The 18,746-nt window shown below is 35.5% G+C and overlaps 1 protein-coding gene across 1 annotated transcript in view; it reads right to left on the minus strand.

Annotated features, from left to right (window-relative positions):
• CIR1 (corepressor interacting with RBPJ, CIR1) overlaps positions 1-18,746 on the minus strand; it is a 38,061-nt gene that overhangs the window by 8,240 nt on the left and 11,075 nt on the right. Inside the window, exons 4-7 of the mRNA XM_046658681.1 lie at positions 18,689-18,699; positions 18,535-18,599; positions 18,104-18,152; positions 17,170-17,287 (exon numbers count right to left, since the gene is read on the minus strand). Coding sequence (XP_046514637.1) covers positions 17,170-17,287; positions 18,104-18,152; positions 18,535-18,599; positions 18,689-18,699 — 243 coding nt within the window. The remainder of the gene's footprint in view (positions 1-17,169; positions 17,288-18,103; positions 18,153-18,534; positions 18,600-18,688; positions 18,700-18,746) is intronic.

Consider the following 18,746-nt stretch of genomic DNA (forward strand, 5'->3'; position numbering starts at 1 on the left):
AGAAAATTGTGTAAAGTGTGGAGACAGGAAAATGACACCTAAAAACAAACACATTTCTGGCTAATGAACTAGGCTAAGGAAAAAAGGCTGAGACTTCAACCCAGTACGTTCTGGCTTTTACCATGTATTTATTGTAGTCATAATAACAGTGGGATAAGCTTAAAAATGTGTGTTTGAAAATAACCCCCCCAAACATTATCACAAATAAAATATATTATCACTCTATTTCCATCAAAGTACAACCTTCTTTCCTTCTTTCTTTCCTAAAGTTAAACTGACTACATCTAGTGAATAAGGAACTTCCTGTCACTAAATATGAAAAGGATACTTAGAGACATTAGTTATAGTACATGACTGAGAGGGAGACCTGCGTCTAGTGGGAACTATCCAGAATTATCTTACACTTATATTTGATTCCTAATATTACCTAACCTTTTTGCTTTTAAGAAAGCTTATAGAAAGTTATCTTAAAAAAAGACTAAAAAAGGGGGCACAGTAGGAACATGCAGCACAAGTCCCGGGATAAAAGTGAACAAGGCTATTAATAAAGTGTGTAGGTGATTTTTATTTATATAGACGAGAATGTTTTATGTATGATTTTCTAAAGGTTATGCAAGAACCACTTGTACTGAATTGTAATAAAACTGCTCCATACTGGGAATTTTCCTGACACACTGCCAGTTCATCTTAGTGGAGGCTGGAAACAATCGGGTTTCTTATTGCCCTTATCCCAAGTTCATACTGAAGACAGCTAATTTGATCTCTATTAAAACATACAATGCAAAGGACAAATTAAACATTTCATTTTAGTGTACGTGTCTAGAAAATACACAAAGGCAAGGAACGATGAACTACCCTTATTGTATGCTAGTAAAAAACACTTTACTAAAAACAATCTTGCCTTACAGAATGAGTATAATTAAAGATATATTACCTATATTTGTATGTCTTTAAACATACATTTTCAACTTAATATATGCAAATATTTTAGTGATGTTACACCCAGCAATAAAAGTAAATTCATAGTCCTGCAGGACTAAGAAAAATCATTTGTGTTGTGATGAACATGAAGTATTAGAAGTTAGCATTATGTTTTACATAAGTTATGAGACTGAATGATCTTGAAAAGTTATGCATCTATGAACTTCGAAGACATGTTAAGTGAAAGAGTCAGAACAAAAGAATACATACTGTCTGATTCCATTTATATGAAGTTCGTGAACAGGTAAACTACTATAAGGAATTACAAATTAGAATAGTGGTTGTGGGTGGAGGCGGCCAACTGGAAGGGACAGCAGGGTGTTTTCTAGAGTGATAGAAATGCTCGACGCTCTCTATCTTGTCAGAGACATTGGTTACATGGGTACATACATTTATTAAACTCAAACTCTACACTTAAGATCAGTGTGTTTTACTTAAAAAAAAGTTACACATTGGGCTGGCCCTGTGGTGCAGCAGTTAAGTTCGCATGCTCCACACTTCGGCAGCCTGGGGATTGCCGGTTCAGATCCCAGGTGTAGACCTGTGCACCGCTTATCAAGCCATTCTTTGGCAGGTGTCCCAATATAAAGTAGAGGAAGATGGGTACAGATGTTAGCTCAGGGCCAATCTTCCTCAGCAAAAAACGAGGAGAATTGGCACCAGATGTTAGCTCAGGGCTAATCTTCCTCAAAAAAGAAAAGGTTACACATGATATTTTAAATCAGTCAACAGTAATTATTGAATGACTATGTTACTATAGACTCTTACTACATTTATATATTATCTCTCTCTCCAACTATGGAGAGAGCCCTGCATGAGGGAATTTCAACTTATTTGTCCCTAGTATATAACATACAAAGTGATTTTTAAAAACAGTATGTATGATTGAGAGCTTATTAGTTTATTTTACTAGGTACTTGAGAGCTAAAGAATAGGGAACTTGGTTTTTGCCTTCAAGCTTATAATCGTCTTGGGAAAGTTAGTTCATATGAAAGAATAGAAAATATATAAATTGCAAATTTGTGTTATAAGGTATATTCAGAGAAAAAGATAATAAACAGTGATGTTTAGAATAGTTAGCAAAGCCTTTCCATTCAGTCATTCACTAAACTGTTATTTATTAAGCATGCACATCACACAAGGCATTGGGGATACAAAGATAAATAAGGTACAGTCTCTATTTTGGAAAAGCTACACTTTCTAGGAAAGAATTCAAAATTGAGTTTGATTTTCAAATTCTCATATGATTTAGGAAAAGGTAAAGAGTAGGGCATTCTAAGTGAGTGGAACATGATGAAGGTTCATGTTAACTTCATTAAGTTTGATTTGGGTAGAAGAATTAATATTTACTAGGTGGACTAAATTCCATTCATTCTCCTTTTCCCAGGTAATCACTAGCTAATTTCCTTTACTTGAAGCTGGTAGACCTTGAGTAGATGGAATATGTTAATAGGAAGAGTCATGTGAAAGAGTTATGACTGTGGTCTGAGAATCTTAGTACCCCTCTGAGATTACAGGAGTAGCCTCCACTAGCCCCAGACATGTCTTTAACACAGAGCAGAGTCATTCACTGACAGAAGAAGAGTGCAGTTAGTTTGTTAATGTCAATGGAATTTCAGGGCACAGACACTCTAACAACAAATTTAATTACTGAATTATAATAGTGCTTTTAAGTAGTTTGAAATGGCTTAACCATTGGTAATCACTTAAAACAGCCAAAATTTAAAGTACTAATCAAGAGCATCATTTTGATCTTTGAAGCACTATGACTTTACAGATTTTACTAAATAATCTCTTTAAGAGGTCAATATTTCTTTTCAGCTACCTTCCTCCTGCATAAAAAAGGACTAGTTCTTGACTGATCAACTATGTATTAAAATGGAGAGAAATGGTACCTAACTTCACTTTCTTATTTTGAAGTCCATCCTTTATTTATTAGTTTTAATATTTGCCTATTTTAGGAGTTTAGCTTTAAGGAGATTCGGTAACACAAATACTTTTCCTGCAGTAGAATTATGTTGGAGGATTAAAAAAAACTCTGCTATCAGATATAGGGCTATCTTAGTAGCTATGCTGGTAGGATTCAACTTCTTCAAGTTCCCTGCACAAGGGAACTCCATAACAGACTCAGGGAGATTTGCCAGAAGAGCAACTGTCTTTATCATCTTTCTTTTTACAGAAAGTCCCTCCAGCATGCTCCTAGGTGTCTTTCTAGCAAAGCTTATGATCAGACAATTATTTTGTTAAATTTCCCAAACATGTTCTCAAGTGACAAAAATGCCTTCAACATGAAAGGCTGATGAAAAGACAGAGGAGCAGCATGTGGGAGCTCTGTTGCAGAAAACTTCTATCAGTGCTATGGATTAGTGTAACATTCTTCAAGAAAAATGAAATCAAGAGTTAGGAAAAATTAGGCAAGGAGGAGAGCACTGATATGCAAACAAATCTTTGCAACAAGTATAAAGTAATACTTTCCTCAACTAAACTATTCATTTTCATATTGTTGAAACACACTAAAAGCAATGGTATAAACAAGACTGGATACAGACACTTGAAACATTAAGTACGTATCATCATTTTAGCAATTTGTGGTGTGGCTGGATCTCTGACTTAGGCATTATAAAGAAAAAGAAATTCTGTATATGTCAAGAATATCCAGTGACACCATCTTGAATTTGAAATTTACTTTTATTAAAAATGTGAAATTTGCAATATTATCATATCAAGTCAGTTCCAAATATTTAAAAAATTAAAAAGTAACTTTAAGTATAAAGCAACTTAAGCCTAAAAAACCAAAAGTTAAATAATTAGTACAATGTGAAACTAATGTTGACATATTGGGACTCAAGGTTTATTCACTTTTATGTTGCTTTTACAACTTTTAGGTCCAATATATAAACAACTTGAAAGTCCTCCATCCTTACAATGAGGAAAAAGCCGAAAATCAACAAATCTTTTTAGATCTATTAAAGAACTGAGGTCACAGGGCAAATCACTGCCTCACAACAGGAGAGACAGGCGATATAGAAAATCACAGTTTATTTACCAAGACCAGAAACACTCCTAGAGCCAGCAACTGGCCCGAATACTTAAAGGATAATTGACTATTGCTGGAGACTGAGCAAGGACTAATGTGAGAGATAAAACTCCTGGGGTCCCCACCTTAATAAGGCCCCTACATTTTTGTGAGTTTTACTTCCAGGAGTCCCACCAGGTTCTCACTGTGAACATCAAACAACAATCCCCTTGTACTTTCCTTCCAACAGTGAGAAGGTAAAAGTAACCATTTTGAAATATGCCCAGAGCATTTTGTTGTCCTGAACAAATGCTTACTCTTTTTTTTTTATTAAGGTTATAAAAGTTAACATCCTTGTGAAATTACAGTTGTACATCATTATTAGTCATGTTGTAGGTATACCACTTCACCCCTAGTGCGCTCCCCCCATCCCCCTTCCCCTGGCAACCACCGATCAGTTCTCTTTGTCCGTATGTTAACTACCACCTATGAATGGAGTCATACAGAGTTCGTCTTTCTCTGTCTGGCTTATTTCACTCAACATAATACCCTCAAGGTCTATCCATGTTGTTGTGAATGGGACGACACAAATGCTTACTCTTAAGGGAAACTATTTTATCAGAGCCTAACCTACATGGAAAAAAAGTCTGAGAAGCACTGTGAAGGTTACAGCCCAGGGGCACAGGCTCACTAAAAGAGTGAGAACTAGTCATAGGATTATAGAATGTTTCCCCTCCCCCCATAACTTACCATCACATCAATAGGGTTCCTGTATAATAACAGGGGATTACAACTGAAGCAAGGCTTAAACTCTATTAAAGAAGGAGTCTCTAGGGAAACCCAAAGATAACAGGGGAGACAAAAACAAGGGCACAAAAGGAAATTTTAGCCTCTAACATCTACAGCTACAGCAAACAGTAAACACAACCTAACTCCTAGCCAGATAAACACAAAACTTCACACTAAAGGCCTATTTACCTCAGTTCCATCTACCTATCATGTCTGGCTTTCAACAAAAAATTACAAGTATGCTAAAAGGCAAAAACCAGTCTGGAGAGACAAAGTGAGCGTCAGAATCAGACTCAGCTATGATAGAAAGTCTGGAATTATCAGATTGAGAATTTAAAATAACAGATTAATATGCTAAGGGCTCTAATGGAAAAAGTGGACAAGATGCAAGAACAGATGGGTAATGTAAGCAGAGAGATAGGAATTCCAAGAAAAAATCTAAAGGAAATGCTAGAAATAAAAAACACTATTAGAAACAAAGAATGCCTTTGATGAGCTCACCAGTAGGCTGGACACAGCCAAGGAAAGAATCAATGAGCTTTAAGATATGTCAATAGAAACTTCTCAGACTCAAGAGCAAAGGGAAAGAAAATGCGACAATTAAAAAAAAAAAAGGAGGGGCCCGCCCCGTGGCCTAGTGGTTGAGTTTGCACATTCCACTGCGGCAGCCCAGGGTTTTGCCGGTTTGGATCCTGGGCAGGGACATGGCACTGCTTGTCAAGCCATGCTGAGGAGGCATCCCACATGCCACAACTAGAAGGACTGACAACTAAGAATATACAACTATGAACCAGGGGGCTTTGGGGAGAAAAAGGAAATAAATAAAATCTTAAAAAAAAAAAAGGAAACCAAAATATCTCAGAACTGTGGGACAATTACAAAAAGTGTAACATATGTATGACAGGAATACCAGAAAAAGAAGAGAGAAAAGAACAGAAGAAATATTTGAAATAATAGTGGCTGAGATTTCCCAAGACGAATGACAGACACCAAACCACAGATCTAAGAAGCCCAGAGAACACCAACCAGGATAAACAGCAAAAAAATCTACACCTAGGTATATCATATTCAAGCCGCAGAAAGTCAAAGATGAAGAGAAAATTCTGAAAGATGCTAGAGGGAAAAAATAAACCTTGGGGCCAGCCCTGTGGCTGAGTGGTTAAGTTCGAGCATTCTGCTTCAGCAGCCCAGGGTTTCGCTGGTTCAGATCCTGGGGGCGGACATGGCACAGCTCATCAAGCCATGCTGAGGTGGCGTTCCACATGCCACAACTAGAAGGACCCACAACTAAAAAAAACATACAACTATGTATTGGGGGGATCTTGGGAGAAAAAGGAAAAATAAAATCTTTAAAATAAATAAATAAATAAATAAATGAATGAATGAATAGATAAATAAATAAATAAATAAAACCTTACCTAGAGAGGAACAAGGATAAGAATTATATCAGACTTCTCTTAAGAGACCATACTAGAAAGAGGAGAGTGGAGTGAAATATTTAAAATGTTGAAAGAAAAAACCTACCAACATAGAATTCTGTATCAAGTGAAATTATCCTTCAAAAGTGAAGGAGAAATAAAGACTTTCACAGACAAACAAAAATTGAGGCATTTGTCACCAATGGACCTGCCTTGCCAGAAATATTCAAAGAAATTCTTCAGAGAGAAGGAAAATGACATAGATCAGAAACTCAGATCTAGATAAAGACAGAAAGAGCACTTGAGAAGGAATAAATGAAAGTAAGATAAAATACTTTATTTTTCTTATTCTTAACTGATCCAACAGATAAGAGCTTGTCCAAAATGATAACAGCAACAATATATCCTATGATATATGGACAAACGAAATGTATGACAGCAATGTTATAAGGAATAGGAGGAAGGAATTGCATCATATAACAGGAATTGGTTTACTCTCTTATAATGTTTTGGCACTACTTGTGAAGTGGTATAGTGTTATTTGAAAGTGGACTTAGATTAGTTGTAAATGTATACTGCAAATCCTAGGGCAACTGCTAAAAATTAAAAACAAATAAGTGTAATTGATATGCTAAGAGAGGAAAGAAAACAGAATCATAGAAAATGCTCAATTAAAACTAGAGAAAGCAGGGGCTGGCCCCATGGCCGAGTGGTTAAGTTCGCGCGCTCCGCTGCAGGTGGCCCAGTGTTTCATTGGTTCGAATCCTGGGCGCGGACATGGCACTGCTCATCAAACCACGCTGAGGCAGCATCCCACATGCCACAACTAGAAGGACCCACAACGAAGAATATACAACTATGTACTGGGGGGCTTTGGGGAGAAAAACGAAAAAAATAAAATCTTTAAAAAAAAAAAACTAGACAAAGCAAAAAAGAGTAGATTATAAAAAAAGAAACAAAGAATGAGGGCAACAAATAGAAACAATTATAAACACTGTAGATCTTAATCCAATTATATCAATAAAAGATAAAAAATCCAACTATATGTCGTCTACCTGAAACCCACTTTAAATATAAAAATATAGATAGATTAAAAACAAAGGAATGGAGAAGAATATACCATGCTAACACTAATCAAATAAAGCTGGAGTATCTATATTAATTTCAGACAAAGCAGATTTCAGACCAAGGAAATTTATCAAGGATCAAGAAATACAATTACATAATGAAAAAGGGGTCCATTCTCTAAGAAGACACAACAATCCCAAATGTGTATGCACCTAACAGCAGGGCATCAAAATGCGTAAGGCAAAAACTGACACAAATGTTTTTAGAAATAGATAAATCCACTATTACAGTTGGAGACTTCAATGCCCCTCTATCAGAAATGGATGGATCTGGCAGGCAGAAAATTAGCAGGATATAGTTGAAGTGAACTATCTATCAACTGGATCTAGTTGACATTTATAGAATACTTCATCCAAAACAGCAGAATACAATCTTCTCAAGCTCATACGGAACATTCACCAAGACAGATCACATTCTGGGCAATATAACACACCTTAAACAAACGTAAAAGAATGGAAATCACACACAAAAATGCTCTCAGAACAAAATGGAGTTAAACTAGAGATCAGTAACAGAAAGATATCCAGAAAAATTCACAAATATGTGGAGATTAAACAACACACTTCTAAATAATACATGGGTCAAAGAAGAGGTCTCGAGAAAATTTAAAATATATTGAACTAAATGAAAATGAAAGTACAACTGCTGTGTAATAAAAAACTTGGCTGGCCTTTGTCCCCAGTTGTTGGTAGGGAGCCTCTAAATTCTGGAAATTTCCTGAGTGATAGGAGTATCTTTGCTATTCATGGTGGGACCTGATAGTTTCTGTTAATGAGCTGACTCAGGGTGAGCCCCTAGATAGGTTATGCTAAGGAGATGACTCAGGATTAGGCTGGCCACACCAGAAATGCCAACCATGTGATTAGACGGTTGGGGCTTTGAGCCACATGATATCAGCCTGACCTCTGGCGAAGGGAGAGGGACTAGAGACTGAGTTCAGCCACATGGCCGATGATTCAATCAATCATGCCTATGCAATTAAACCCTAATAAAAACTCTGGACAGCTTGTGTGAGTTTCCCTGGCTAAGGATACTCTGTGTAAATTCTTGCACACTGATGTACACGGAGGGTAATAACATCCAGACTCAACGGGGAGAGGCCACTGGAAGCTACATGTTCGGGGTGGAAGGAAAAGGCAATTCTAATTGTGTCAAAGTGTCAAATTTAAAGGCAAAGAAAGTAATACTAAAACTATTTTCTTTACTATATATTGTATGATTCCATTTATATTAAATCTACAGTGTAGGCATTCTAAAAAAAAGTAGAAAGTAGATTAGTGGCTGCCTAGGGCTGGCGAAGACCGGGGGCTGGAGGGTGAGGGCTGAGAGGTGTGGGATTTCCACTTAGGGTAAGGAAATGTTCTAGAATGGACTGTGGTGATGGATGTAAAACTCTGTGAACAGAAAAATTCAAAGCCATTGAATTGTACACTTTAAATGGGTCAACTGTATGGTATGTAAATTATCACTTAATAAAGCTGTTAAAAAACACTTGCTCAAGAAAACGAAAAGACAAGACACTGACTGGGAGAAAATGTTTGCAGACGACACACTTGATAAAGGACTGCTATCCAAAATATACAAAGAACCCTTAAAACTCAACAATAAGAAAACAAACAACCCAATTTAAAAAATGGGCCAAAGGCTTTAAGAGATACCTCACGAGGAAGACATACAGACAACAAGTACGGTTGTCCCTTGGAATCCAGAGGATTGGTTCCAGCACCCCCGAAGATACCAAAATCCAGGGATGCTCAAGCCCCTTAAATAAAACGGTGCAGTATTTGCATATAACCTATGTACATCTTTCCATATACTTTAAATCATCTCTAGATTACTTATAATACCTAATACAATGTAAATGCTCTGTAAATAGTTGTTATACAGTATTGTTTAGGGAATAATGACAAGAAAAAAAGTCTGTACATGTTCAGTACAGATGCAAGCACTAGAGGCCTTTTGATACGTGGTTGGTTGAATCTGTAGACACAGAATTTGCAGATAGGGAGAGCCAAGTGTATAGGCCAAGTGTATATGATGCACTACATCATATGTCATCAAGGAAAGGCAAAATAAAACAACAAAGAGATATCATTATAAACCTATTAGAATGGCCAAAATTATTAACACTGATAATGCCAAATGTTGGTGAGGATGTGGAGCAACAGGAACTCTCATTCATTGCTGGTGGGAATGCAAAATGGTACAGCTACTTTGCATGTCAGTCTGGCAGTTTCTTCTAAAACTAAACATCCTCTTACCACTCAATCCAGCAATCACGTTCCTTGGTATTTACCCACAGGAGCTGAAAATTTATGACTACACAAAAACCTGCACATGGATATTTATAGCAGCTTTATTCATAATTGCCAAAACTTGAGAGCAAGCAAGATGTCCTCCAGTAAGTGAATGGATGAATAAACTGTGGTACATCCAGACAATGGAATATTATTTAGTACTAAAAATAAATGAGCTATTAAACCATGAAAAGACATAGGGGAACCTTAAATGCATATTACTAAGTGAAAGAAGCCAATGTGAAAAGGCTACATACTATAAGATTCCAACTATACTATCTTTAGGAAGAGGCAAAACTATGGAGACAATAAAAAGATCAGTTGCTGTAGAGGGTTATAGGGGAGGGAGGGATGACTAGGCAGAGCACAGAGGACTTTTAGGGCAGTGAAACGACTCTGTATGATACTATAATGGTAGATCCATGTCATTATACATTTGACCAAACCCATAAAATGTACACCACCGAGTGAGCCCTAATGTAAACTATGGACTTTGGGTGATAATGATGTGTCAGTGTAGGTTCATCAATTGTAACAAATGTACCATTCTTGTAGAGGATGTTGATAATGGGGGAGGCTATGCATTTGTGGGGATAGAGGGTATATGGGCAATCTCTGTACTTTCCTTTCAATTTTGCTGTGAACCTAAAACTGCTCTAAAAAATAAAGTCTATTAAAAAACACAAATAAGACTAAAACAAAACAAACAAAAAGATTAAGTAGGAGGCATACTGATATATATAACTATTATATCTATTAAAAAAGCCAAAAAATCAAACCAAAACAAAACACCCCCCCTTGCTTTGTTGAAAATCCCCAACTGTGGATTAAAAAAATTATGTTTACTTCAGTACACATTAAAAACATGGGTAAGTGACAGATGGTAAGAGTCAATGATAAGAATAAGGGCTATAGAGAATAGATAAAAGGCAGGTGGGCTGGCCACTTAATTACAGTCATGTGTCGCATAACCACATTTTGGTGAACAACAGACTGAATATACAACAGTGGTCCCATAAGATTAGCACCATCTAGCCTAGGTGTGAGGTAGGCTATACCATCTAGGTTTGTGTAAGTACACTCTATGATGGTCACACAATGACGAAATCACCTAATGACGCATTTCTCAGAATGTATCCCTGTTGTTAAGGAACAGATAACTGTATATTGTAATATAAAAATATTTTATAAAAATTTAGTCATCACTGAAGCTTGCAAGTTTTACATATAATTTTGATGTACCTAGAGTGGATGAAAGTGTATAAAGTTAAGATGATCTTATCAGTAGAAAAGATATTCTAAACCAGCTTAGCCCAAAGAAGCATTTTGATTGCCTAATTTAACTTTGTAAAGGAGAAGTAAATCTTATAGCTGGTCTCTGTAAACCTCACAGCTGGAAAATTCTAACAGCACCTTGTAGTTTCCAGTGATCAAAGTAAGTTACTTTATATACTAAACTAAGAATTTCATAATAGAAATAATGTAACACCAGGGGGTGCGGTTATCATGAAATAATTACACTCCTGGGAGATTACAGGCACAAGGCTGTACCCCAGGGGTGTGATTATCCCATGATAACCACATCCACTGAAATTGCCTTACTGCAGAAATAATCTCTATTCACTGGTGAGACATTATTCAATAGGTGATTTTTTTTAAATGAAAAGATTTTTTTAGCTTGAATCAGCAAGTGGATTAGGAAATTGGCCAGTTTATTTTTCATTGCATTCAGATTCAGAATACAACATTGTTATTATTTGCTTTCCTATTTGACATAGCAGAGTTTTGATTTTGCTTTTGAGAAACCTTTAAGAGATTTCATTAGTGTCAGTTAAGTGGTACTGCTGAATTCAGATCAAACTTTAAAGGTCTTAACTGAGCAATACAATTTTAAATAATTTATTTCTATGTACAATTTTAAATTCTTCTAAAATAATGCTCATTTAAAAAATTATTAATGTAATTTACCTCCAGTGTTGCAAATACAGATAAGCAAAAAAGATGAAACTAAAAATCTCAAGAAATCCCACACCCAGACAAAACCATTGTTAATGTTCTGGTCCATCTCCTTCCTGGCATTTTTCTAAAAGTATCTGTCTGTATGTGTACTTAAAGATATAAAGAGAAACATGAATGGAATCCATGTAACTACTTTGTTTTATAACCTGCTTTTTTATTTGACCAAATGTTGTAAACAACATCCATATCATTAAGAAATCTTCATATCATTTTTAATGGCTGCACAGTATAGTATTCCATTGTAACAATATCCCATAATTATCTACTTAATATCTTTTAATTAGATACTTAGGTTCTCTCTCTCTCTCTCTTACTATTATACACAATGCTTTGCAACAAAATCTTCGGACATATCCATGATTATTCCCTTAGGATAAATTCATGACTGTGTAATACTAGTAAAACACAATGGAAACAAACAGATAAAAAAAGGTACGTTCCCCAAATCTTCAATTGTTCTTATATACAGCTGAAGCTGATGGTTCTTTACCTTGGCAGTACATCACAAACAGATCAGTAACTTTCATCATCTTATGTGGTATCACAGATGGTGAAAGTTGTTGATCTATTTTTACCATAATTTTATCATAGAGTTCAGTGTTTGGAGATATTCTTAAATAAGTAAGTTACAAGACTTAAGAAATTAAAGATAGCCTGTGTATTTACTAGTATCTGTTCCCACACTTATACTTTTTCGGTTTGAAAGGAAAAATCGGAAACGGAAATTCCCCTAACTCATTTTTCTATAAAGACTGAGGTGAAGAATTAATTTAGTCTGCCAGTAATTTCTCATCACAAACATACCCTTTATAACACACCAGTAACTCTTTGCTTTCTTTAGCTGTTCCAATTATTCTGAAAATAAATTTAATATTGGAGTACAAAGGAAAACATTAGCCTTCTGAAGACTATCATGTGATATTCAATGTCTGAAAAGCCGAAATTTTAAGTTTCTTTCCCAATTTTAATTACACATTTTAATATAAAAGTAAAAGAAAATCTCCTGTAATTTCACCAAATTAACATATTAACTATTTTCATTCTTCCATGTTTCCTTCCAGTCCTAATCCATATGCATGTAGTTTTATATTATTAGAATCATAACGTAGATTCAACTGGTTCTCTTTAATTCACTTGATATATCAACAGTTTATTCTGCCATTCCCCTAGTGCTGGATATTTAGTTCACAACAGCGAAAAATTAGAAATGATGTTGAAATGAACATTTCCCTTAAAAAAAAAAAGCTCTTTTGGCACATTACCATCTCTCCTTCTCCTCTATGCCGCTCCCTTCCAAAAACAAACACCACACACCACACGTACACAGACTATTCAATGGCATCATTTTTGCTTACAACTGTTTTCCTAAACTTTCGGATCATGAGCATGATGTGGGAGTGAGTCTCAGGCTCCTCTCAGGACTCTAGTTCAACAGGTCTCAGACAGGGGCTTGGGAACCAAGACCTTTAACAGAATACGTAAGTGATCCTTTACATTAGGTAAGTTTGAGAAACACCGGCTGCAGCATCCATGGCCAAGCTTTTTTTGAGAGTCATTTTGAGAGTTCAAATCTGGTTCTGCTCATTTGAAATCACTCAAGATAAATCTGCACCTGTTTTTCTTCTGGTCTTTCCTTTTGGTCAACCTTTCTATCTGTCTAAATCCTAGTAATTCTTCAAAGGTCACTTTAGTCCCACTTTCTCTATTAACCACATAATTTAGCACTCAGTTATTCTCTATTAAATATATTCTTACATAATGCTCTAGTTTTGTTTTCCGATTAGACTGTAAACTGAGTTACTGTTTCTTATGTGATATGTTAATTTAATGTTTCTGATTAGATTTTAAACTAGGAGTAGAGCCCATATCTATGCTATAAGCTTGGAACACAGAAGTTGAAAAAAGAAATTTTATGGCTGAAATGCAGGACATCAAATACATGGTTGCCAAATATAATAATCTCAGTTCTAAGAATTGACTTTCATTTGGCCTCTTAATTTGGTGAGCCATCCTTTCACCATCTAAGGCAAAGCTTCTCAAATCTTACAGATTTAAGAAATACTCATTCTAGGAGGCCATTTAACCACTGAATGACATTTTGCAGTCTATCCTCACATCTTTTAAACAATATTGCTTCTTAATTTTTTTTTTTACTTGCTTTATCCTGGTCTATCCTTCCATGTCGACATCTATAGCTCTCTATATCTATATCTATACATCTATAGCTCTATTCATATATCTATATCTTATGGCCACATGGTATTCCGTTTTTGGTGGATGCAACACAATTTATCTAAAAAAAATACTCATAGAGTGCTTACTATGTGCCAGGCACTATTCCAAGCACTACACACACATTAACTTGTTTAGTTCTCCTAACAACCTTATGAGGCAGGTAGTGCAATAATATCTATTTTAGAGACACTAGCGCACTGAGGCGCAGAGAGGTTAAGCAGCTTGCTTAAGGCACATAACTACTAAGTAGCAGAGCAGGGGTTCCAAATCAGGCATCCACGTAGCTCCATAGCTCGACAGTCAGTTCTTAACCACTAAATACACTGCCTCTCAGAATTTATGGTTCCCTCTGTGTGGAAGGCTGTTCCTTTTGCCTAAGATGCCAAATGCTCTTCTCCCAGGTCTTGCGTGGCTGTATTTTTCCTGTCATTGAGGTCTCAGCTTAACATCATTGCTTCAGAGGGGCCCTTCCTAACCACTTAGCCTAAAGTTACTCCCCATTTAGTTCTCATCACAGTATCCAACTTAATTTTCATCATAGAACTTATACATACCTAGTATTTTAATGTTTATTTATTAAGTTAATATTATTCATTTTCTTATTTATTTTATGTCTCCCAATATAATGAAAATAAGGACCTTTTCTGTCTTGATAACATGTTTGTAGAGCCTAGAAAAATGCCTGGCACAGAATATGTGCTTTATAAATGACTGCTGAATAAGTGAGTTTCTTTTTCCAACTCCTTACTGATGGACACTTAGGGTTGTTTCTAATCTTTCACTACTATAAACCCTAGAGTATGTACCTTATCACTTTCTTATAAATTCCTGGAAGCTGAATTTCAAGGTGAAAGGATATGCATGTTTTTAAGGCTTTTGACACATATCATATGACTCTTCAGAAAGGCTGCTCCAATTATCAGCAGTGGATTAAAAAGTTCATTTTACCACACTTGCTCCAATGCTGGATGCATAGGTCTTTTAAATCTTTACCAAATTTGATAGGCAAAAAGATAATATTTTAGTTTACACTACTTTGGTAATTAATGTTGTTGAAAATGTTCTCCGAAGTTTAACGACCGTTTGAATTCCTCCTTTTGCAAACCACCCATATATACATCCTTTGCTCCTTTGTGTTTGTATGTTCACCTTTTTCATATTGATTTGAAAGAACATTTTATATATTAAGGATATTAACTATAATATTTCAATAAAGGTAATACTTTTCATCCTCTACCACCCAACTGCTCAATTTATTTAGATAAAGAGAGTCACTAATTTATAGACTTCTCAAGCTTGCTTACACAGGAGCCAAAAACTCGAGCATTTTTCTACTTCATTCACTTTATTTTGAAAAAGTTCATTTGATTGAAGAATAGTACTACAGTAAAATCCCACCACAGGTAGGGTACAAAAACCTGATTGTATAAAATGAATGACTGAATTATTGTAAGTTAATGAACATAAACGGAGGGCTGGAGAAGAGCCAATAACCAGCTTCATTACATTTGAATTCACTGTTTTCAATACTCTTAATGATAGGCTAACTAAATAGCACTAGGTCTTTTGATTGCTGTTAGTAGACTTTCTAACACACACTCAAGAGAAAGCAGGTCTATCGATTACTAGATGAAGGGCTGAGTCTGGAGTCATCCTACTCATTCTCTCAGAAACAGGATTAAAGTAAGATGAGGGTGACGAACAAAGACAGCTCCTACCGCTGCCTGCCCCTAGCCAACATGAGTCATGCAGTTGTAAGAGCACCACAAGGCCAGAGTGAAGGAAAGGATAAGAAAGATGCACTTCCTTCCAGAAAACAGAACATACCTTTCAGATATAACAACACATCCCTGTGACTACTAAAATTAGTGGTCAGAAATATTTGAGCCATGTTCTTCATATATGACCTACTCCACCCCCATTTTCTTTGGGGTTTTGTTTCTTTTGGGGCCTCTCTCCCTTCTCTCACCATTGGGTGAGGACAGGAGAGGAGGCAGCAACAGCATGAGGGTTTTAAGAGTACCTGCACTGTGGCATCAGTGGGATGTTCTGTCAGAGAGTGCCAGACCAAGGTCTCTATCAATAGTCTCTTATCACTGAGCAAGCAGTTTTCTCTCTACTTAAAATGTGGTTTCTTAACCTTTTTTTTAAAGCAATAGGATTTTTAAAAAATCCATCATAATACTCTATCTGTGTACTTCTTCTACCCATTCTGACATCCATTAACAACGTTAAAGAAATAATGTCAAACTTGACAACGGGTCAAATTCCTAAACTCCTAATGCAAGACCCAGCATCTTGAATCCTCCTGTCTGCATCTGGCTTGCAGGAAGGATGCAGGATGTCTAGCTACAGAACAGGGGCTGAAGGTCATGTGCTGGCTGAGAGTAACCCTTGGCTCAGAGTGGCAGTGGCAGCCATAGGGAGTCTAAAGAGGTGCCTCAGAGCCGAAGAGGATGGGGCTTCGTGCCCAGAGCATTTCCTTCAATGGAGCAGCTCTGCCTTTATACGCTCTATATATTGGGTTTCATGTAAGATTTCTTTAAAATAAAAAAAAAAAACAGGTTCTATAACTGTTTAAAAAATGCTGAAAACCTCTTGAGTTATACTAAATGAGTTGAAGCTCATAAAAGTGAAATGACTTGCTTAAGCTTACAGGGTTAAGCAGGTTATTTCTATTACGATTTATTATAAATTATGGTTGGATCAGTGTGGCTGTCTCAATAATATGCTAACAAGGCAGTGAGAAATAATTAAATCTTTTCAGTTTTCATATCTTTTTATAAAAAGAACCCAATTGATCCAAACCAAATTAGACCAGTTTTTTTTGAGTAGACAATAAGATGCAGGAAAGTAAAGAACTTTCAAGTAAAAACCACATTTAACATCTTTTTAAACTGAATTTTAAAGAGTTTAAAAGAGGCGATTCCTGAAGGCTTCTGGTCCAGCCTACATTTACAATTCAGGAGGACACAAATATCTTCCTTCTATTTTTAGGTTACTAACATGATAAACTATGTTTAATATACATTTTACTTTAAAAATCAAGTTCACAGGGCCCTTGACTAGAAAAATGAAATTTAATTCTAATACACAGCATTTCAAATTCAAAACATATGATTAGAGTTTCCCATTGACCATCATATTTTGGGAATGTGACAGACAAAAAAAACCCAACCAAACAAAAACAATACCCAGAGATTAAAGAAAAATGTCACTTTATCTTTCCTTGTTTGTCCTCAATATAAATTCTAAAACAAATAAATAAATTATGTCTAGTGCCTACCTGAGCCATCAGTGGGAACCGAACTGGCATTGATTCCAGAAAGACCAAACAAAGGACATTCTCGATCTGTGTTCACATGACCCCATTTGTGACATTTAATGCACCTCACATTTCGAACCTGAGAAATAGTGAACGTTATTTTGGTTACTAAAAGAATAAAAATATAAACCAATGTTCAACTCCCTACTCTTTGGCAGAGTTTAAGTTAAATTACTCATATGATTAAAAGATCTCCAAGGAAAGAGACTCCATAACTATATTTGGTAATTAAATACAAATACTAAAATCTTCTACTATAAATTCTGCCTAAAAGCTAAGCTGAATCCTATTTCTTTGTGACTGTTACTTGGTGGCAATAAAACAATGTCATCCAAAAAGAAATGGTAAAATACCAAAAAAGAATTATGTCATGGCTTAATTTTAAATTCTCTAATTTTAAAAAGTTAATCTTTAAAGTTTCAATTTCCTAAACCAGGAGCTGGCAAACTTCTTCTGTAAGGGGCCAGATAATAAATATTTTAGGCTTTACAAGCCAGAGGTCTCTCGTGTAACTACCCAACCCTGCCAATGTAGCGGGAAGGCAGCCACAGACAATATGTAAGGAATAAGCAAGGCAGTGTTCCAGAAAATGTTATTTATAACCAAGATCTGCCCTCTGGTGATAGTCTGTACCGGTTCTAAAGAAACAGAGCGAATTCTCCAAATTCCCCGCAAACTGCAGAGACCATTAACATCATAACCCTTACTACAAAACCTTGATTCCTATTTTTATCAGTCTACTACATTTAATGTTTTCTCCCCTAGACCTTCTATTATCTGATACAAATAGAAACCACAGGGCCCTTTATCAGCTTAAATATCTTTTGGACAATAACATAAAGAAGTATTTATTAAATAAAAATTATTCTTACAGAGTAAAATACGTGTCACTTGCCTGAATACCAAAGGGCTGATCTCTGATGTTCATATCATCTTTGGCATATCTATTAAGTAGAGAAAATGTACAAACACAATATTAAAAATAATTTAATAAATTAAATAGCAGTTATTCTGAAAAATATTTTTATAGTTCTAAGTACATTAGGAAATGTATAAGTTCAATAAATATATAGAACTATAAAATCTATGTAGTATTTCCAAACACTTCATTATTAAGTGTCCAGTGTGATGATTTGTGATTAAAAAAGTGAAAAAATACATAAAACTAAAGACTATGATCAAGCAAATTAGTTGCATATGACAAATCATTAAAAATAACTTTTCTCATTAGCTGTCTTCTCTAGTGAATGAAACCGCAATGTAAGATGGAATATTAGATAAATTTAATGATACATATTTTCATCTTAAAAGAAAGCCAGTTCTTACTTTTCTCGTGGGGCTCCTTTCTGCCATTCAAATTTGTATTCGGTCTCTCCTTCTGTTTCTTCTTTCTAAAAACATTCATTAAAAAGCCTTTCAATTTTTCTATAAAACTAAAATCTATTGCAAGTAAATCCAAACATAGAAAATAGTACTTTACCTCTTTGTTTTCTTGATTGCATATCAAAAATATGGAGGAAAAAAACACAGGTCAAGTT

This window comes from Equus quagga, chromosome 4 (assembly GCF_021613505.1).
Source record: "Equus quagga isolate Etosha38 chromosome 4, UCLA_HA_Equagga_1.0, whole genome shotgun sequence".
NCBI lineage: Eukaryota > Metazoa > Chordata > Mammalia > Perissodactyla > Equidae > Equus > Equus quagga.